This window comes from Simochromis diagramma, unplaced genomic scaffold (genome assembly GCF_900408965.1).
Source record: "Simochromis diagramma unplaced genomic scaffold, fSimDia1.1 OVJJ01000361.1, whole genome shotgun sequence".
Classification (NCBI taxonomy): Eukaryota; Metazoa; Chordata; class Actinopteri; order Cichliformes; family Cichlidae; genus Simochromis; species Simochromis diagramma.
The window spans coordinates 5,650,491-5,673,403 of NW_024386860.1; the positions used below are offsets into that span (position 1 = coordinate 5,650,491).

Below are 22,913 nucleotides of genomic sequence, written 5' to 3' on the forward strand. Positions count from 1 at the left end.
ACACTTTTCTTTTCAAGCTCCTTAGAATAAGGTCTGGGGGCCAGATGTGGCCTGCTTAAGTCTCCAATCTGGCCCACTGGACAGTTCTGGAAAATGGAAGACTGGCATAAATTCCAGACTTCTGTATTTTCATAAGTTTTACAGCTTTTCCTACTGGTTTGAAATATACAAGTAAATAAGTAATAAGTAAATAGGAAAGTTCCTGTTTTTACGCCATCTACTATAGAAATGTATGACTTTTACAGTGGGTTCATTATAAAAAATAAAAATAAAAAAAAAGCCCAAGAAAACAAAAAGAGGACATTCAGTCAATTAACAAAACTTTTCTGTTTTATAATTATAGGACAGTCTGCGCAACGAGCTAACAGAACATTTTCTCTAAATTTACCAAATTATTTCTTGCAGTTTATGGCCAAAGCAGCACTTTCTTGTCATGTAAAGAAAGCAGTGCATTGTTTGTTTTATTAAACTTGCTTACGCTTACAGAAAGAGGAGTTTCACTTGTCCAGGCAACTTACGATCAGAGCGGGCTGTCTGTTGGCCACAATCTAAAGTGAGTTTGACATCTCTGGTCTAGAGAGACGAGACGCTGTAACACAATACTCTAACTACTCTGTTTAAAATTGATTTGCCACTTTCCAACCTCTTCCATTTTCTTACTCATAAATGATGTGGCTGTGTTTCACCAACAGCTGTTTCCTGGACTTTAAGTCTCAGACATATTTGTAGTCCTTTACCTCGACTGGTGATGCTCTCCTGGTTGACCTCACTGAGGTGAGCCACGCTTCCCTGGTTTGATCCTGACTGCGGAGTCTCACCATCCATTGACGACCACGCCAGGAGCGTTGCCTCTGAGATTGCAAACTGCTGCAGGATGCCTGAGGTGAGAATTCAGAGGGCAAGTCAGGATAATTGTTACTAAGACCTGCAGTACCACTCAAGTGGCTGATGACAGTTAATAGGGTGTGAAACTCTTGTCCTCAACCGACCTGCTGCAAAGCGAGCCTCTTTCTCCCCATCACTGAGGTCACTGTAGGCGTCGTTCTCCAGCCGCCGCTCCTTTTCTCGCTCCTGGGTAGTGATGCGGGACTGGAGGACGCTCCCCGAACCCACCGTCGTCATGCCCCAGTTTTGCCATTCAATCATGTGAGCGACGCGACCCTGGGCCATGGCTGTGGGCTTGGTCACTCTTTCCTTCATTGTGCGTGTGACACCTGTTTTAGGAGAAAGACCCAGACAAGGAAGGAGCAGAAGGAGGAGGGAGGGTGGCCAATTTAAACAAAATGTGTGGAAGTAAGAGGAGAAATTAAAAGATCAGAGGTTTAGAGAGAGGTGATTAGACGAGTTGAGGGAAGGAGTAGAGAATGAACCGGCAGATGGGGAACAAATGGGGGAAAAAACAAAAGAAGAGGAAGGAAGAGACATAAGATAGATTCGTTATTATCAAGTGTGCACTGGTTTTGGGTGGAGGAGGGTATGACGCTATGATGTGATGGCTCATGGAAATATGGATATCCGGCACGGTTCGACTGATAAATTGATTAAGCAACTGTCATATAAATAATAAACCTTTCAGTGTTGGAGCTGACCTATTAGGCTCATTATTAACTCACGTTTTAATTCCTGGACTTCACTGGAGTGGCTTTAAATGACTCGGGATCAAAATAAAACTCTCTCATCTTACACTGTGCCTTGGTTTAGCCTCTCTGTTCATCACATACAGTTTTACTTTGTCTCCCCTGAAATCCACCTTACCTGTGAGCCAGCTTTCTTTTGATTGGCTGCCCTTTGCAAACAAAAGGTTTGAACAGCAGGTGGTGGAGCTCATGTGCTCACAGCCAGAGCTGTGTGCCTGAGATAACCACATTAAGGATATCCGCATTCACTGACATGTCTGAAGTGGTCTGAAAGTGAGCGATTAGAGCAATGTGAAGCCTGAGCTTTTGGCCTGCTGGGATTACTTTCACACACGCTGACCTCATTATTTAAAACTTTAACCATATTTAATATTAGCAGCCAGAACTGTACCAGTGTATAAGCCTATTCAAGATTATTTATCTAAAGTTCAGGAGCAGGACCACACCCACAACAGTTCCTTTTCCAGCCGTATTTCTATAAGTGCCTATTTGGCCCATCATCACTTTTTCTCTGCTTGTAAGCCTCTCTCAAAAGTATCAGGGGAGCCACCGCCTCAGCGAGCCTGTGGCATAGCTCGTTGCTTCGTTATTAACAAACATTTTCATTCGCATCTGGGGCTTTAGTCCTTGCTAGTGAATATCAATCTATACATTTATCTTTAGAGAAATAAACAAGGATAACCACAATAGGCCTGCCTTTAAGAAGTAAACAAAATACCCAAACGCCTCTGGGATGTTTGAGACTGCTCATTTTATTAAAATATTGAATATCTTAAATTAATAACTGTTCGTAAGGAAAACATTATCAGCCAAATCCAACTATTCAAAAGTCTGTAGTTAAAAGAGGGTTTTCATGAGCACCCATTATAAGCTCAGAGAAATGAAAAAGGGTTGTGGAGGTGACATTCGCGTGTTTAATGAGACTGTTAACATCACATGGAGGGGAGACGGCAGGAGACGTGTCTTGTCTGACAAAGGTGCATCATGGGATGGAGCAGGTTAATTGGGGTGAGGCGGCTGTGTGGCATGAATAATGAGAGGTTGGCTTGTTGACATGATAGCTTCTTCACACCTCTGCTAAGCTGCGCCGGGTAAACAAAAAACTCTTTCTCTTTATTGCGTTTCGGAAAACTCAAAGCTGCTGAACATACATTTAATTTCCTGGTGCCATGCCACTACAAACTCATATCTGTTTAACAGCTCTGCTCCATATTTCCACGCGACTAACATATGATGACACGTAGTGTAAATCCCTGGCTGCCTGATTCTCTCTGATGGTAGCACATGAAGATGGGATTCATGAATAAATTATAGGACAAATCAGTACCACAGCACACGGTATAGCAGCTGGACTTCATTACACTGTACTGCAGTACAATTCACTGCACTCAAATAAACTGCACTACACAAAACAGCTGGATGAAACCAAAAAACGCTGCACTAAAAGAAAGCACTTCACTACACTAACTCTGTTCGACACGGCACTTTGCACAGTCAAAACATCCATACTAATACTTGCTCAGAACACCACAATTTCACAACCACTTAACATAAAAAACTACACTTCCCACTCAGCTTTCCTTAGAGCAACAAGCTGTGTTTGTGAGTGTGTGTATGTGTGTGTTGTTTTTGAAGCTGAATTTTTTCCGTCAATGACTCACGAGGAGTCATTGACGACTGATATCACAGCGTGGAGAGGAAGTGATACAGGGGAACCCATTTAGGGTACCATGCTGACTCCAGGGCCCATCTGAGGACAGAGCCAGCATGGGGTCGTTTACCAGTTACAGCACAGACACACACCTGACACACCTGACAGAGAAGACTTAGCCAGAGCCCCGATGCCATAGGCGTTTGAGTTCCTCTTGAGCCGGGGCAGGATTGATGTGGTGTCTTCCATAGACAGCTAGAAGGAGAGAAGAGAGAGGAATGGAGGAGGAAAGTGTGGAGAAAAGGACAGCATGGATGGTGTGAGAGGCCACACATAGACAGTGTGACATGACAGTGTGTGTGTCAGAGGGGTGAGTGGAGAGGACAAGTGATGGAGGTGTTGGGTTAATACAAGAGACAGAATTTGCATTTCCCAAATCTTGATTCAAGAGATATTCTACAAAATAAATATCATGTAAATCTAGGGTTTCTGATTGTGCTCACACCAGTATAATAAACCGCAAGACGGACTATACGGCTCAGGAGGTGGGGGTGTCATAAATCAAAACGCGCAAAAGCAACAAATAGATAGGGAGAGAAAAGTAGTAGATGAAGGAATGATGCCACAACACTTACATTGATTCCTTCCCATGAAAATTCTGAACGTCCATGCTGAGGAAGAGAAATAGGAGGAGAGAGGGATGGGGAAAGGAGGAGCAGGAAAGAGTAAGAGAGTGACAGGACAGAGAGGACATTGACATGCATCGGGGGTGGGGGAGTGGGGGAGTGGGGGGAGGACAGAGGGGTTGATTGCACATCAAGCATGCGGAGGAAGAAATTAGGAGAAGGGAGAGGAAAATAAGAGGCAGACACACAGGATTTTCCAGGAACAAGGAAAGTGAAGAGCCAGAATGACAGGGAGAAGGGAGGGGATTAAACAGGGATCAGTTTATATTTGCTTAGTTGTGTAAAGCAAACTGAATACGCTACGGATGAATGAATTTCCTCTTCGGTTACATGTGCTGCCAGAAACATTGAAAGCCAGCAGAAAACTGTGTGTGTTTGCGAGAGCGAGATATCAATAGTGTGTTGAACTGTATCTGATCCTGCACACAGACAGGGGACCGAGGCTTTCAGGAGGAAGGGGACATTATGTGTTTATGTGTGCGTGTGGTGAAGGCAGACGCTGAGAACAAAGCAGATAAGCACTCTCTCTATCAGCTGGACTGATACTAACTGCACTGGGAACACTGGTGTGCTACTGGCTGAGCTGATATTTTGTCCCCTTTACTGTTGATGTACACAAGCAGCAGACAGACAGTCAAGACTGTCAGAAAGCTCCAGGTCTACTTTCTTCTGGATAAATGCAATGCAAGCTGCACTGGTGGCACAAGTCTGAAGATCCTTCACTTCAGTAAAGGCATCACTGACATCATGTCAGTGATGCTTTTACATACATCAGCTAGTTTGCATAAACCTGGGAACATGTAGCCTGGCACAAAGTCTCCCTAAAAGCACCTCTTAAACTCACTAATTAACATTTAAATGCTTAATTAGTCTTCAAATCCCTCTTTTCCTAGATTTGTGTCATTAGCTTATTTTTTCTGGTCAATCTGCAGACTCAACAGAGTGTCACCTGAGAAGAAATAGCCTGTAATTAGAAAAACAGCTGTGGCCCTTTTTTTTTTTTGCACATTTATGCAGATTAAACAAACAACATATGGTGCTGATAGGTGGAATTTTCAGTTTTAGACTACTTGTTTTTAGTTAACTACCTGCTGCCTGTAGCTTTGTGTTTCTTTTAAACCTCCATTTAATCAGGAATTAAAACTCGGTAAAGTCATTCCAGTCCGGCCCTTATACCGTCATGCTGTTTGCAAGTTCATGCGAAGGATCTGCCACATTTAGTCCTGTTCCAAACCAACTATCCTTAAGTAAAAGTAGAATAAAGAGTTCCCTCAATACTGAGTCTGCACCCATGCAGGCTTACTAATTACATGAGGTAAAGGTGCAGCACCAGTTTTGTGATGTGAAAAAAACTCCATGCACTTCCAAACATAATATGCTTGTTATCCTTTCAGTAATAAAAAAAAATTAAAGTGACTTTCATGGAAATTTAGTACATTTCTGCATGTTTTTGTAATTGCAGGTATAGGTCCCAGAGAAAACACTATACTATAGATTAATGTCTCCTCATTGTATTCTCAGCATCTATTTTCACATACTGCAACACATCAAATTTTAAAAAAAGTAATAATACAACGTAAAATATGCTCAACTCGAAGTAAATAAATTAGAATTAGAATTTTTAGCTACATTAAAAATAACAGTGTAATGTTAAATAATTATAGAAATGAATTAAAGTTCAAGGTAAACACAGTTCTTTGTTAGTCTTACTGACTGCTCTGCTAGTCATGTCCTAGTGCTTTATTCTCTACACGTCAAGCACTTTATCGAAAAACTGCAAAACTTTGTTAATTATCTTCAGTGGTCAATAGAGTAAAATGTAAAGATTATGTAATTCAATTCTAGGTTAAGATAATATAATAATGAGAGTGTGATGAGAGGGGAGTGTTTATAATCTCCTTCAGCTACATCTAGATGCTTTATGTTAATCAATGTCTGCCTCTTCCTTCCCTCATGTAATTCTATTCTTTGCTCCCACTTCCTCCATCACTCGCTCTCTGGTCGTCCCTGTCTCGCTCTCCATTCACAGGAGTGGGTGTGAGGAGAGAGCTGGGCTGCCTGGAGCAGCTTTCCCTATGTTCTTTTCCAATAGCCCTGACAACACTGATATATATGTATAGAAAGTGTTTGTGTGTGTGTGTGTCTTTTTTCCCCTCTCTGCAGAACCACGGGGGCATTCTGGGGCACGACGCATAAATAAATGATGCAATCAGTCCACAGTGCATTTGGTGGAAAAGTGAAGGTCTCTACACTTTAGTCCAAAATGGATCCTGCTCCTGTGTCCTTTCTCAGAGGCATCAGTTTTAGAGCACGAGATCAGTAATGCAGCGGGAGAGGAGAGGAGAGGAAAATGTACAGAGATAATGATGTGTAGGAAGTTGGAGAAAGAGAGGAGTTATGCCTCTGCCATTCTGCTTTGAACCAGCACTGAGGAGTGACTCTGTCAGACAGCTATAACAAGCTTCAGACATCCTAGCAACAGCAATAAGCCAACCAAACCAGCGATTATTCAGTCATCCAGCCACACCACCCCATCTTGGCGAGGGAAGTGTAGCGGGAGCGACTGACATTGCCATGGCGTGATCTACTTCGCTAATCTACTAGCATAAGCACTGGTGTTACAGCTCATCGTGTGGCCATGTTGGTTCCTCAGGTGGAGTGGAAAACAGTTCACTGTCAGAGGAAGTCAACAACACGGATGAGCAGGAGGAATCACTGAAGACTTACTTGTTCCCCATCCTTTTGGACTGGCACGCCATCTGACGCTGAGAACGTGTTGAACAAGAGAGACAGAGAGGCACACAGAGAGAGGGAAGAGGGGGGAGAAGAGAAAGAAACATTAAGATTTATTCTTAATTACATTCAGTGACAAAACTGCTTCCACAAAATGTTCATGAAGACATGGTTAAAAACTAATAAGGGAGATATTTTTCTCTTGTGTGCCTACATTAACAAATCATTTTTACACTTTATTTATAAAAATAGTAGTAAGACCCACCTCCAAAAGAAAACCAATAACTCAGATGAAACCACAAGTGTCACACCTGAATTATAATAAATACATACAGCAAATATATATAAGAAAAACAGTAAACACCCATGACGTGTGTCATCATGAGGGACTCGATACAACCCATTTATCAGCATCCATTATCAGTATTCTTAGAAAGGTTGAGTGCTATTGGGAAAGGCTGTCAGTTCTGAATTATTGCCTAAAATAAATAAATGAATACGTTTACTATTTTCGGCATCACCCCAATGCCCCAATTTAAAAAATGCATGTATACTTTATAAATCAAATAAAGGTTTTGTACCTAAAAATACACAGCAATCTTTATCCACTAAGCACTTATTGGCAAATGTGTGAACAGATTTTAATGTCACATAAAAATCTGGACATTTCCCTGAATTCCTCTCAGCCTTTTCAATCTCAATGAATCTGGATAGATTTTCCAGGAAAATCCAATCACCTTTAAGTCTCATCCTTTTCTGCTCCTCAGCACCAGCAGTGCGTAAAACTGGTGAGAATCACCTTAGAAATACAATCTGCTAATGTCAACAAATAGAGGCTCACTGCACAGCGGATTCCAATACACACCACACAAAAAACAAACACACAAAATCTTGTGATTCCACTTTTACAAAGACAAACAGATGGCAATGTTTTATAACATATGTATAACAGTTTTATAAAACCATTTATGTTAGTCAACCAATCGCCTCTCACAGTCAGACATAACTATACGATGTTAGTGATGCAGCACTGATGAGTGGCAGTCTAAATAATCTTTAATTACACCAGTGAGGAGAGTCAATAATTTATATATAAAAAAGTGATATAAACAGAGGGTTTAATGGCTGTTTGTAACCAAGAAATTGAATTGACAATTGTTTTAGGAATATATTTATAAATACGTATATATTTTTTTTACATATTCTGTACTTTCTTTATGTTTGGTGATGTATTAATTAATTAAAGGACGGATATTAATAAATATCAAGGAGAATAACAGCATATCTCTGAGTCTGTGCTGCCATTTCACTTGAATCTAACAGGGCGCGCTCCACTTATGTAGGCTAACTAACCTCATTAAGGCGTTAGCCCTTAATGAAGGACGCCTTGGACATCTCTGTGCTGTGTCGGACACCATAACATTGAAATCTTGCAAAGAGATGTGACCAAGCCAGCTGTTCTCATTGGGGTGAATCACGGTTAGTAACATTTTCAATCCACATGGATATTCACGCATAAGACAAATAGTGCACTAAAAAAGGAAATATATATAGTAAATATTAGCCCCATTAATGATACGAAGAGAAACAGAAAGTTCTTGATTTTTGTACCCAAGCCTGTACAATAAAGGTGAAGGTGGCTCTTCACCTTTATTACCGGAAGTTAGTATGGCTGAGAAAAATACTGCTCAGCCACAGCATATACTTACCTCTGTGTCATTAAGGCTGTAAACACGATATCTCAAAAAGCTTTGAACTCATCCTGATTAAACTTTGTAGGGGTGCAGAGAGAGGTCATGTTAACAATCCATTAAAATTTGGTTTACATCCATTGAGGTGTTCAAGTTCAACTTAATGATTTGTTGGTCATAAATAAACAAAAAGCGTCATAACTGAGAAACCATGGTTCTTAAAAGTGTGGTGTGTGTTGCAAACATATAGAAAGTACCTTATAAAGATTTAAACTATCATATCACATTTAACCTCTGACCTCTCCTTCAAGGTCAATAGATTGCGCTGAAGGTCAAAGTGATAACAATGCTCTATAGAGTTATTTAAAAGTGTTTCTTACTGGCATGTAGTCACGTCACTTGCTTTGGACCTCTGACCTCTTCTTCAAGGTCAAATAAGGTCAAACATTTTTAAAACTATGTTTAAAATTCTACCGCCTTTGTTAGTATTGACAGCATTTAGGAAGTGATACAGGTACATGTGGATTCTAAATATAACTTTATAGTTTGCATGTAAATATCATGTCATATTTGACCTGTGACCTCACTTTTACATTTCACAGCTGCCTTTCTTTCAAGCTGACCCCAGAATGTGTTACATCTTTAAAGAGATCATCAGGAGAAAGAGCTGCCTACTTCTACTGCTATTACCCATCCACTACTCCTGCATAATGTTTGCGTTATAAAAGTAAATATCTGTCATGCAATCCTCATGTGATTTTTATTGCACTACAAACTTCTTAAAGTATGTTTAAAAAGATAAAGAAAACAAAATTAATATATAAAAAACACGTTACAATTCCTTTAAAAGTAAATACTGCCGAGAGAGTGAGCTGCAATGGTGAAGTTTTCCAGCTGAGTGCTTCTTGTCTTACATATACAGTCGGACTACAGTAACAATGTACCTTTAGTAACTTATCAACATGACTTCAGTCGGTTCTGTTCATTGTTATGCATTACCACTGCTTTGCCTAGTATGTTAGCCCAGGCCTACATAGCTAGCATTAGTGCAAGCAACAGGATGCTGACTGCAGCTCACTTAGTGGCCACAACAAGAGCTACTACACAACGACCTTAAAATGTAATTACCTTCATTCGGCATTCATGGCAACACATTCAACAAACCAACATATTCCTCCTTTTTTTAAAGCCTTTAAGTGTTCATGGTGAAGCAGACTGGAGTAGATAAAAGATTTTTCTCCCAAGTTTGACTCTTGGCTGAACCCGTTAAGCTGTCATTAAAATTTTGTTATTCTGCATTTCAGACCTGGTCAGTCTACTATGCCTCAGTCAAGACCATTACCTCCTTGTTTAGCTGAGAGCTTCTATCAGCCCCCTGCAGGTTTTACTCTCAAATCACTAGAATGCAGACCAGTGCTGGAGAGCAACAGAGGAAATTTAATCAGTGATTGTATTTTGGTCAAATTCTGAAGTATACTAGAGAGGAAACAACACCACTGCATCAATCTGCAATCTTAACTTGTAGTTAACTGTACTGAAAAATGACATTTGAAAGCTGATTAATCTATTTGTGGTCATGCAGTTTCTAACATACTTTAACTGCATCTTGTTAAGTAAACTTTTGAACATTTACATAAGTAAGATTTCATATCGCAGACTTCTAATAGTCTACTTTGCTTCTATTGTGTTCCTATAAAACCAATAAATATTGACGCCTGCGTCACACTTAGCAATGTACTGCTTAAAATGGCAGATCAAATACAAAGCTGTCCACCCTGCATATTGTAGGTGTAACTTGTGTGAAATACACCCTCTCTGTTGGATAAATGAACGTTATTATCCCTCCTCGTTCCTGGCTGTCCAAATCCTAATTAAAACATTGGTTTAATTAGAGAGTCGTTGGCGGTAATGGAGTTTAAACACGGCCTCAGTCTCTAGGTGCTCCTCTGTATCAGAGGGTCTGTGCTCTGTGTGTACAACTCTCAGAGGGGCTTACTCCTGTATCAGCACACTGTGAGTCTGCGTATGTGTCTGAGTTTGCGTGTTTGTGTGTTGCTGAGCCAGTCGCGGTTCTCAACAGCTGCATTTGGCAATCATGAGCGATTCCTCGGGAGCTCTGAAAAAAAAAAAACACAGAGAGTTGTTGGCTCTCTAGATGTCCAGTGATGTCTGTGACCCACTGACCCAGTGATTCAGAAACATCAGCTCTGGTCTGTCTCTGTTGGGCTCTCAGATATTACCCTTCCCTCTGAACTCCATCCAGTCACATCAAATCACTGCAAGGGCAGTGGACAAGGGACAGGCTTCATTCCAGAAATTGGCCCTCTTTGCTCAGCAGGAAGGGATGTGCGTATTTCTTTGGACACAGGAATCACACTCATTTCAGTGGGAATTTTGGGTAAAATATTGGCATATATCATAAGTCTGTAGGTTTTAATATATTTAAAGTGTTTCTTCCAGGAGAGACTGTGTTTTATCATCCTGTTTTCTTCGACCCAGTTTTCCTCAACCATCCAAAGTTTTTTTTGCTTTTGTTTCTCTTAATACCTCAGGACATCTGCACAGGAGATGTGTGACGTTACTGTATGTATAAATAGCTGCTTGGATAGATATTACTGGATTAAATTCACCTAAGGGACATTGAAAGTGATGCCTGTAGTTTAGGTCTGAAGGTAAAATTACAAGGAGTTTGTTAACAGTTGTATCTCAGCCTGGACATGGTGATTAAATAAACATTTTTTTAAACTTAACAATGTTTAAATGAAGAGTCAAACAAATACCAATATGGCAACTCATAAGTTAGACTGCTGGCTTGATGTGTAACCAGTGGTGATCCACACCACGATTTTGATTTCCTCCTGCCTGTCAGTGTTTACAAGTGCAGAAAAACACAGAGAATACATTTTGGCAAGTGCGATTTCTTTTTTGTTCTCCACACTGACTGTTTACCTGCATGCAAGAAAAGCGTGCTCAAACATGATTATCATGCAGCGTGTTTGCTATTGACCAAACTACAGACTCTGTAAACGCTACATGATTGTACATATGCAAATACTAAACAGGCTATTTATTTTTCTGCTGTCTTCACTGTGCGATCGTAAACATACAGTTATGGATCTGACTATAATTTTACTTTGATAATACTTTGTGTAAAATTTCAGTTTGGTCACTCGGCTCCAAAGACAGGAAGTTGAATTCTGGCATAATGACTAGAACTGATGAGCTAATATGACTTAAACTGTGGATGAATGTCAGACACAGGGATGAACCCTTTCCTAGTGACACATGTGAGCCACATAAAACATTTCCACTGATGAGCACAGTATCTAAATCGTCTGATTATGTTTAAATGGAACTAACAGCATACATAATAATGCACATTTTTCTTTCATATGACTCGTGGAATACGGCAGAAACACTATCGTAGATTAGCTGATGGTTCCGCCACAAACTGCAGAAATAAAGAGACCACTTTGTATCCAATGAGTGGACGGACGCATTAATATTCAAGTGATAAATTAACGATTAGAAATGAACTCTGTGTGACCTCGGAAGGATTAATCATGCATGTGTGATTGTTAGCACTGAGGTTTGAGGTGTGATGGGGTTATTTATTGGCTGATATCAGGTAGCTGGGGAGATGTCTCATTTTCTGCCTGGGTGGGAGAGAGTGTCCCAGATTTCTTCCCCATCTGGGTTAAAAATCTGCCCAGCAAACACAAACTACATAAACATACATGCACATTCACTTGAGTCTAGCCTCCAGCAACCTAGTGTATAGTACACTGCACAGTGACTCACACCATGCCACTCCCACTCTCCCTCACTTTAGCTTTTACAGTCTCTCTCCCTTGCATCCCTCAGCCTCATTTGGCCAATTAGCAGATTAGCAGTCACTCTCCCCACGCATGAATCACAATATGGCAAAAGAGTAGGTACAACCTACCACTGAGAAGACCTCCAGCCTTTACACAGCAATGGACCAGAAACATTACATTAACTGTGTATACAGCTATAGTCGTATGCACAGTATATTTACTTTGCGATTACATCAAAGAAGATTTTGTGAAGTGAGGCATGAGAGTTTGTGTCTAAATCGTGCCATTTTTAGTCAGTTATTCGTAGTTCACAGAAAATCTCTTTATATGATGGGTCAGTAGTCATTATCCAGCATCTCAGTAGTTTCTTTTTATCATGGCATACACTGTATCTCCGCACTCGAGTAGGTGATGCTGTTGGGCTCTCAGCAGCACAGTGAGCGAATGTGTTATTCTGCAGGACGGATCCCTCCTTGAGGAAACAGCAACAACAACAGAGCACATGACCAGAGCTCTGAGCCAGCTTTTCTTCCCCTGGCACTCACCCTCCTCCACCGCACACACAGCAGTGCAGCGCTCTGGATACCCCCAGCTTAGCTCAGCCGAGGAAAAGGAGCAAGTAGCTGTAAGGGAGGAAGGGCAGAGAGACTGAAGAGGGAGGGAATAAAAAGGGAGTAACGCGACTGCGCGTAACGAACAACTAAAGATCTGCAGCGGCCGCACTGTCAACTCCAGCTCTGGCTGTAGTGGGTTGACGGCTCCTGCTGAAGTGGGAATCGTTTGAGCGTCATCTGTCTTTTTTACCCCCAGTGCCCTGCAGCAATAACAGCGAGGATCCAGGGGGTTTGGTGCTTGTTTACCGTGACAGCTGCAGTAAGGCTGGTTGCCACCATGGGGTACCGGCTTGGATGGCAGCCCTCTTGCAGCGATATGTGCAGATGCTGGGTTATTGAGCGTCAGAGTTCAGCAAGAACACAGCTGAGGACCAGAACCCAGATGGCTGGGAGAGATGGCAGAAAACTGAGCTAACGGTGTCTCAGGACATGATCCAGTCACATGCAGACACCCTGACATACACATACTGACACTATAACACAGCACGAGACGACCATTAACCTGGTGAAATGGCATTTCTAAGGTTTGTGCCCTCTTCCTGACACGCTTCATTAATCTGTCTCTGCACGAATGTGGCTGCTATCCCGAGCAGGTCTCCATCACTGATACGGGGTGAATAACTTCCAGCAGTCACCTGTGCAGTGTGGTAACTAAAAGCCTTTGGCAGATGTATCTGAAGCCCATCATTGTGACTCTAATAAACACCCTAATAGCCTGTTAAATATATAATGAACAATTAGACCTGAAAAGGAGGAAATGCTGTTATCCAGTTCTGTTTAGATAAATGGATGGAAACCTGTAGAAAGAGAAGAAATCATTAAAGTATGAGGCAGCTCGTGTACTTTGTATGCAGGAAATCTTTGTTTTCCTTGCTCTTTGATATTCAAAGGAGACTTCCCATCTGTGAGAACATGGCCTTTTTTATCAGCACTGAAGTGGTTAGTAGCTGCAGATAACACAGAGACAATCTGTGCTGGTCGCACACTAATGCCGAGCGCATCCACAAACGCACATATATTCATTCTTTCTCACACACAGCACACACACACTCAGAGATCAAACTGTAGAGATGAATTTTCTCCTTCACAGCATTATATTTCAATTTCATAACTCACTCTGCGGCTGAGTCACATTGTTTATAGAATCGCCTGCCATCATGTGCCCACACACAGGCCTCTTATTTCTGATCTGCCACATACACACAAGCTCACATTTGCATGCACATATACAATATACAATGTTATACCTATAATCATCCAGGTTTGTAACCTGGTATTGGTAACAAGGAAAATTATAATAGCGCACATCAGAGAAGTGACAAAGAGGCGCTCACACACACACACACATACACCTTCAGGTTAAGACCCTGTGTTATATCTGTTACATTAGAATCCTTGAACGTAAGAATACTCTTTGAGCACACATACCATTGCACACACACAATGGTCATCGGGTCTCACCAGGTGTCTCTGAGTACTACATCACTGAGTCATTCACCTTGAATATGCTCCTGAGCACAAGGCTTTTCTATCCTGAACAGAAGCCAATCAATCAGACTCTACCTCTGCCAGATTTGTTAGTTTACAGGCAGACTGCTAACTGGCAAATCCTGGACATGGTGTCAGTTGTTGTGTGTGTGTGTGTGTGTGTGTGTGTGTGTGTGTGTGTGTGTGTGTGTGTGTGTGTGTGTGTGTGTGTGTGTGTGTGTGTGTGTGTAAAGGCATGGTGTAGCGGGGGTGTTCGGTTTTAAATTTAATGGCAGGGAATCCCTCGCTGTAACGCAGCAGAAACAGAGCAATGGAAGAAAGCGCTGAAGTAACATTGGTGCACATGGCGCTTTCACACCCACACAAAACATAAAAAATTCAGTAAGACCGCTACACCACAAGACGCAGGTAAACTGGGGGTCCATACACAAACACATGCAGTACCATGGAGGCACAAAGACACCAAAACTTCTGAAAACTGAATGGGCTGAATGCCAACATTCTACTTTTTTAATAATATGTTACTAAATGTAAACATGATTTTCTACAATTAATTAGTTTTATTTAATAGGATGTTGATAAAAAAAAATAAAATGAAAGAACAAATCATAAACAAAACATCCTTTTACACATGCAATACTCTTTCTTACAAGCGCATTTCAGTCACCTCAGGCCCAGAAAAGCGTTGTGAATCGATGCCCAGCCTTAAGCAAGTAAACAACCACAAACACTCACTCACACTCATACTAGAACTGGCTCTTACTGCTTATTGAATCAGCAAATAGTGTGTCAGCTAACTGGTAGTGACGAGTCTAGATAAAGGGCTGCACAAACAGGTGAAAGTCATCACAATGTCCCACATTCATATCTATAATTTCACCACAGCAGCCTGAACTACAGCAGTTACAGTCACAAAGCACACAATGCCCTAAATTATAGTGATTAATGCTTCAAGGAGTTGCAGGTATAGTGCTGCCTGGTAAGTGTACACAGGAAAATTAGCTCAAGTGTAGCTTTTGCCACAGTTATTACTGATTAGATTATCTGCATTACATTGAGAAATATGATCGGCATCGTGGGGCTGTGACAGTTTTACACTGACACTGGCTTTTCTGCGGGAAGTTGCTCTTAAAGATGCAATTAAACTCTAATTTTGTCATAGAATGTAGTGCCTTTTGTCACTGACGAGGTTAAGAAGAATGCGCATCTCCCATCTGCTGCATCTCAAGGCCTTTTACCCTCTGAAGTGGTGATGGATGGATGCAGACAGTTTATCTGCTGTCTGTACGTCTGTCTTCGCTTGACTCGGTAACAATCAGTAACACAAAACAACCACTATCATATACTGTAGCGAGCCTACTGTACTTGTATGCAATTAGGTCGATAAGGCTATAAGCCAAACCTTTGCCTGGCAAAATAACAAGCAAACAAATAAAATATTTGCACATTTGTAGTTCATTTTTGCCTACGTGTATCAGTTACTGAGTCTTTCGGATGAGATCTTTCCGTTTAACCTGACACCCGACACCTTTAGAGTAAAATAAGGGGCAAATAAAGCTTTTGGTTCACATTTCTAATATAAAAAAATGCAGAATCAATATAGAACTATTTCCTGAGGGATACTATGCAGTATACTATATCAAAGGCTGGGCACAGCCGTATCGTTTGTGAGAAGAATCGAACAATAGTACAAACTGATATCAGAGCCTGGCCACAGAGTGCACTCCCAGATATGATGGAGCTGGGAGAGATAGAAGGGAGACAGATACATCAGGGCTACTCCCGTGCAGAGACAGATCCACTCCTTTTGCCTGCTGCTCCTCCTGTTGATCTCTGTTTGGCAGCGTGCACTGCAGTTGAGCTGGTCGATCAATAGCACACACTGAAGCCATTCTCACCCAGGATAAACACAACCCCGCCTTTGGACAGGCAACACTGCTGCTGATTCTGTTACTTACAAGGAAATCAGACCGAGTCACACAAGCTGCTTGAAAATGCCCAGCCTTCCTTCTCTTAACTACTGTTTGTTTACGCATTTGTGTTAGATTATAGTGCACACAGCTTAAGATAACACTTGCAAACTGAAGGGAAATATTCCTTTTAGTGGATCTACAATCTCTACTGCTCTGGGCTGCTGGTCTAAAAACATATTCTCCCTTATCTTTATTGCTTATCCCTGACTTGAAAACATAATTGCAATTACTAGAGCTCCCTTATTAAATTCCTAAGCTTCCATGATCGCATGTATAAAAACGAGCATCAGTATTCAGGTGACTCACCATTAGATTAATGGGGCACCTTTTCAAAGCTTTCTGCCTATTTCAGTCATATTATTTCCAACATCTGGAGGCTTGTAGGGTCTTCTGTCTTGATGTGAGTGTTGAAATAGGATCCCAGTCTCTTCTCCTGCTACACACTGTGTCAAGAAAAAACAGCCAGAGCTGCTGGATTTGCTGTTTCTGCTGTATTCAGTTCACACCTGCCTTCCTAACTGTGTCATCTTGTACTCTTTTTTGCATATTCTAGATATTTTTAAGAAGAATTTACATTTCGTTTTAAAAAAGGGGGGGCCTGGGAAAGGTGCAGCATGGACCCTGTTTGCAACAGGGTTCTGGTAGCCCTGTAAAGGCTGTGCTTGAGTGTTTTAGAAGAGTGAGTGACCACCGTGTCCAGACCCATGCTGTGCCATAAATATGTTTAAGAGCTGGATGTGCTAAGTGAGACATGAATATTTAACAGCAAAGAAAGTCTGTGTTTATTTTTACCTCGGCACGTGATTGATGCTACACACTAGGACACGTAAGCGTGCACTGCAACATACCCGAATACATTTAAGCAAACAAGTGATTGTTTACCCGAGCTTTTTGGTTTTCTTCCCCCAGCACCTCTCAGTCTCAGTGCCGACGCTGTCAACACGACAGCTACGGGTTTATCCAGGACTATCCTCACCTGAAAACTCCCATCACTGCCACACACCCTCGCCTATGCATTTGCCCCTCCCTCTCCCCCTCTCTCCCCCTCGCCATCCGCCCATCTCTTCTCCTCCCCGCCTGCACTGAAATTCTTCCTGCTCTCTCGTTATCCCCTTCCACTCTATGCCTATTATTCATGCAAATAACAATAAACTGTACAAATGTCCCAAACAATGGCATTATCCCTTCTCTCTTTCTCCAAGCTATGTCTCCCTATAAATAAGCAGTCTCACCGCGCTTCCCTCTCCCGCCTCTCTCTCTCTCTCTCTCTCTCTCTCTTCTCTCCATCCCTCTGCCTCCTACTCACACATATACATACTGCCAAACAGCATCATAAATCATGGGATGGGAGGAGGGAAGAAGGGGAGCAGGGAGGTGGGGGATGCAGCCACACACACAGTAGCACATTTTAACACATATTGCTTTTGACATCTAGGCGGTATACTGTGCATACTGCCTCTGTGACCACACGTCCAGAGCTTGCCTTGAGACTGCACAGAAACAGAGGCAAGCAGCTCCTGTGCACAAACACATACAAAGACTGCTCCTAGTCTACACAAACCCTTTGCTCCTGTATGGACCCGCATCCTCCAGCATCTCCGCTGCACCCCTGCACCCCTCACCCCAACCTCCCTCTAGCCCGCAGTAAGAGAAGTGGAGCTTACTCAGTCTCCTGGAGCCGATGCATCCCATGGTGTATTCACAAAGGCCCTGGACACAAGCGTAAAAGTGTTACCCAGACACGGCGCATTCTCCTTCTCCTTCCTCCTGCGACTCTCTCTTTCTCTCAGCTCTGGCTTCTTTTCTCTCGCTTCTCCGCTGCCGTCTCTTTTTCTCTCTCCCTCCTGCGCTTGCTCGATCACTCTCTCTCCCTCACCCCCTCTCTCTCCCTCTCTCTCTCCCTGCTGCTCTCTCTCCAGTGCAGTGTCTTAGAAGAGATCCGGTTAGTAAGTCAGTATGCCTGAGGGGAAAAGATTAGGACTAAATAAAGATGTGATGCATTACTGTAATTATTTCAAAACATGTATCATATATTTTTTATTATAGTTATCAATAATAAGGATATCAACATATTTTATTACCTGTAACATTTGATTTTTAATGTTTAATTTAAGTGGCAGGAGTTCTGACTTTTCACGCAAATAATTTAACCTATAGAGTGTGACGATGACAAAATATCTGAATATCCACCACATGCAGTCATTTAAAGACCGGTCAAACAACAATTGGACTGAGTATGTGTGCAGTGACGTGCCATCACTAAGATCAATAGCTGTGCTGAGAGTGTCGGTCTGCCATTGTTGTAGATATCACTGCACTGCTGTAATATTGTTGAGCTAAAATGGGGGATTCTCTCTCTGTCTCCCTCTCCCGTGTGCGTTCAGCCTAACAATGCACTGCAGCGGTTTCCTCGCTCCTCTCCTCCCCTCGCCATCTCCCTCTCAATCACCCAACACCTCCTCCCTCTTTGCACCCCCCTCTCCCCAACCTCCCCAACACTCATCGCTCAAAAAACATTCTCATACACCAACATGAAACAATCCTGAGGAGAGAGGAAAAAAGCAGCAGAGGGTTTTCCTTCACAGTCAAACTGCTGCTGAGTCTCCACCTCCTCCCTCTGTCATCCCTCACTATTGATCCGCCCACAGTCATCTCTGCGCCTATTTCTTCTGTTCACTAAGGATTACACTCCCCCCTTTTTTCCCTTTTTTTTTTATCCCCTTTTCACCTTGCCTGCTACACTCTTCTCTATTCTGGTAAAAAAAAAGCAAAAACAAAAACCTGTCTCCTTAATCTACAGCTCTTTCTGCGTCTCTCATTAGACCTGTGCCTCTTTCCATTAAGTCTGTGTAATTAATCATGTTTTACGTTCAGCCACAGTTTTGCTTTCTAAAGAGGGTGAAAAGAAGATAATCGAGATAAAATGGTTATTGTGACACAACCTGTTTCACAGTTTCTTCACAGCATGTGCCTTTTGGCCCTTCCCTAAAAGCCCTACATCACTCCTCCCTAAACTAAACTTAGCGCTCAAAGAAGACCTCGTTATCAACCAAAACAATTATCATTATGACTTCTGCACCCTCCGTCTACTATATCTATAACGCCATCATACCAAAACCTTTCCTCTCATCGGTTTTCTATGAAATCGTGCATTTATTTTTACTTTGATGTGTGCTGTTTCTAAGCAGTCTGGACAGCAAGAAGCTGTGTGTGTGTGGAAAAAGGGCGGAGGAGACAGGTTTATTTGTGGTCATTTTTTTTTGTTGACTTTGAACTCTCTGGGTAAAGAGCAGAGAGAGAGAGTGAGAGAGGGAAAAGAGCTGGGCAGATGGATGGAAGGAAGAACAGAAAGAAGGAAAAAAGGCGCAGATGGAGGGAGAGATGAGAAGCAAGGCAGGCAGAGAACAGTGGAGTCATGTGCGGGAGAGGTGTGGAGAGGATGCTGTGTGAAATAAAAATTAGCACTCCAGAATGGATGAAAGAAAATGACGGTCACTTGGAAATATACAGTCATGGTTGTGATGCTGCAAAAAAAAAAAAAGGGGGGGGGGGTTGCCAGACATTAGAAATCATACATAATCCTCTGCAACTCCCACAGGGGTTTCTGCAGGGGTCAGCTTCACTTCTATAACATGAACCTGAACCCTCTAACCCTGTTTGCAGCTGACTGGCTGACGCTGTTGTTTTAAATCTCTGTCTCAGTTCTCACTCCATCTGCCCATCACTGCATGTCAGTCAGTGGAAGTCTCTAAAATCCTCAGCTAATCTAGGCGTATCTATCCTGCTTTACCTGCATTTCCCTGTCAATAGGATTCCTGTTTTATACTCCTTTTCTCCTACAACACTTTGTACATTGTGCTTCTATAAGGGTTAATTGATTGACTATTTTGAAAATCGATTAACCGTTAAAGAGACGTAGTACCCACAATCCCAGTTCATGAGACGCCGCTTTTAAATCTCTCACATAACAAATTATTCCTGTTGTTGTTTTCAGCTGAACAAAAGAAGATATCATAACACATTTCTCACTGCTTTCTTTTTCTTTTTGTTTGTAGAGCAAAGATTAACCGAGGATAATATTTTCACATTAATCAATAATGGAAAATAATTTTAGCAGCAGCCTTTTCAGGCAGTCTGTGACAACATGGTGATCTATGATACCGCCTAGCAATGTGAGACAAGGTCAGCCATAGATGGAGGAAATTCCTGACACTAATCTCACGCATGATGCATAGGCCACTCACAAATGTGACTGCCTCTCATCGTCGTCGCCGTCTCATTACTTATTCTCTCACACGCGGAGACTACAAAAAAAAGAAGCAGATACCGTGACGTAAAACGGCCTCGCAACACATGACACAGACGACTTCTATCATGTTCCTGTCACCGCATCTCTTGTTTTCTTATCTCGGGTGATGATGCTGCATTGAATTTAGATGCAGTGGCTCCTGTTTAATGTTGCCTTGGGGACTCACACCCAGATAATTTCTGTAATCAATGATTTTCATGTACCTGTCACTATCTGTCTATCAGCTCCTGGCTGCTATGTAGGTTACACCTCAAGGATAATGAATACCAGCTTCAATACTGTCTTGTTCAGACAATCTAAAGGCGTTCTGGCTGATGCACAGGAATGCCTGCTCCAGTCTTTCTAAAGGTAGTATTAAAAACTAGCTCAGACTGGTTAAACTCCTTTGAGAAAGGCCCTTTTTTCTCCACCCTCTGCCACCTTTAGTCGGTGACTGTCTACTGTTTTGTCTGGCTTTTTTGTGATGAATCAAACTGCTAGAGTGTGTCATTATATGTGTTAATTGGAACCACATGTTACACACTTGCCTTCGCTAAGTTAGCCATAAGGAGAAAGGGGATGAGAGGAGGGGTGGCATCTGGCTGAAACTGGCGAAAGAGAACTGATGCGAAAGACAAGGAGAGAAAAGAAGATGAAGGGGGAATGAGAAAAAAAAAGGGAGGGAATTACTAAATTGTTTGTTTTTGAGGAGGCAAGGGGTGTAGGAGGTGGGTGGGAACAAGGGAGCAATATAAATGTTGTTATGAGAAGAGGCAGTCTCTGATAAGACATTCTCTAATGACCGAGTTTATGTCATTAGCTTTGTTTTAGCCAGTGGGAGAATAGAGTTTATGTGTATTATTAGCTGGTGCACTGAGCCACAGTTTCTAGCTTGGATTCTTCAGCACACATATTTTTGGGCTGTTTTATATTTGTGTGTGTGGGTGGTATAGAGTCTCTCTGTGCATGACTTGTGCGTATATGTGTTTATGCAGCCGTTACACCAGGCAAAACCTTGCGTACGAGGAGTTCCCAACTCTCCTCTATTATTTACAATTCTCTTTCCTCTTCTCCCGCAATTACCCTACATTCTCTCTCGCTCCAGCCCTCCTCATCTAGACCACCACCACCATGCAGCATGTTCGTCCTTAGATACGTTTCTGCGTTCAGCTCGTTTCCTTCAGTTTCTCAGCATCTCTAAGAGTCACGTCTGAATTTGCGGGTTTCCACCTTACACACCTCTGTCTTTTACACATCTCTAGCTTGAGCCGATTTGCCTTCTGTCAGAGAAGGTGGGGGAATCTTCTAACCTCAAGCCATTTGATTCTGGGCTGTGTGCAGCACAGTAATGAATATCAGTCTGACACCTGCTGGGGGGATTAGAACACTGCAGTCTAACCCTGGCTTTGATTGGAAGCCAGTTTGGCAGCGAAGAGACTTTTCCTCTCAGTGCTGAGTGACGAGGACATGTTTTGCCACAAATATGCAGGTTCTCATCTTGGCTGATGTGCACCTGGAATTTATGCTTTGCAGATTTATGTGCATGCCGTTTGCTTTGCATATCTATTGCAGGCTACACTTTGTGTTTATACTGGATTTTCACATGAAAGATTCTTCATCGGCTTTTTCTCACACTCCAGTCTAAATTTATTTAGCCTGCTTTCAGGCTGGCAACCTGATAAACAAAGTAAAGACAACATCTGTATAACCTTTGCTGACATTTATTTGCAGGATAATTATCTTGGTCTGTATTAGTGTTTAGCTATCTGTTCAATAAACTGGCAACTGATTGTATAGAAGGTGAAGAATGCGTGCATTACTCTAATGCTGAAGCTGATAGTGAGTATACTGGGTAACTTGTGCCTTATCTTATCTTAGTTATAACAGAACCATTCACTTTCTTCCACTTATCCAATTCAGGGTCGTGGAGGTGCTGCAGGCCATATCATAGAGACCATAGAGACCATAGAGACGTGGGGTACAGCCTTGACAGGACGTCAGTCGCTTGCAGCAATAACACAGAAAGACAGACAACCATTGAGTTTTGCATTCACAAACACAGTCAATTTACAATCACCACTTAACCTAACATGCATGTCTTTGGACTGTGGGAGGAAACCGGAGTACCCAGAGATAACAGGAAAACATGCAAACTCCACAGAGAAAAATGCAGCCTGGATTCAAACCCAGGACCTTCTTGCTGTGAGGATACAGGGCTTACCGATTCTTAATGTGGTGCAGTAGCCATGAAAAGCAGCTGAAACCACTGTTTGCTGAATTTAAAAGTGGAAGTTAGCCTTATTTCTTACATAAAGTTCTTTAAAGGGGTCACTG

General features: G+C 42.1%; 1 protein-coding gene across 6 annotated transcripts in view; it reads right to left on the bottom strand.

Moving 5' to 3' along the window:
• The window catches only part of fam131bb (family with sequence similarity 131 member Bb), a 35,678-nt gene that overhangs the window by 10,418 nt on the left and 2,347 nt on the right, over positions 1 to 22,913 (bottom strand). The window contains exons 1-6 of one of the 6 annotated variants that reach the window (XM_040030037.1): positions 17,956 to 18,129; positions 6,702 to 6,739; positions 3,924 to 3,959; positions 3,450 to 3,543; positions 990 to 1,214; positions 738 to 878 (exon numbers count right to left, since the gene is read on the bottom strand). In XM_040030037.1, coding sequence (XP_039885971.1) covers positions 738 to 878; positions 990 to 1,214; positions 3,450 to 3,543; positions 3,924 to 3,959; positions 6,702 to 6,739; positions 17,956 to 17,983 — 562 coding nt within the window. In that variant the 5' untranslated portion in view covers positions 17,984 to 18,129. Of the gene's footprint in view, positions 1 to 737; positions 879 to 989; positions 1,215 to 3,440; positions 3,544 to 3,923; positions 3,960 to 6,701; positions 6,740 to 17,955; positions 18,130 to 22,913 lie in introns of those variants that run through there. The other 5 variants (XM_040030036.1, XM_040030041.1, XM_040030039.1 and 2 more) reach the window with 5 other exon arrangements.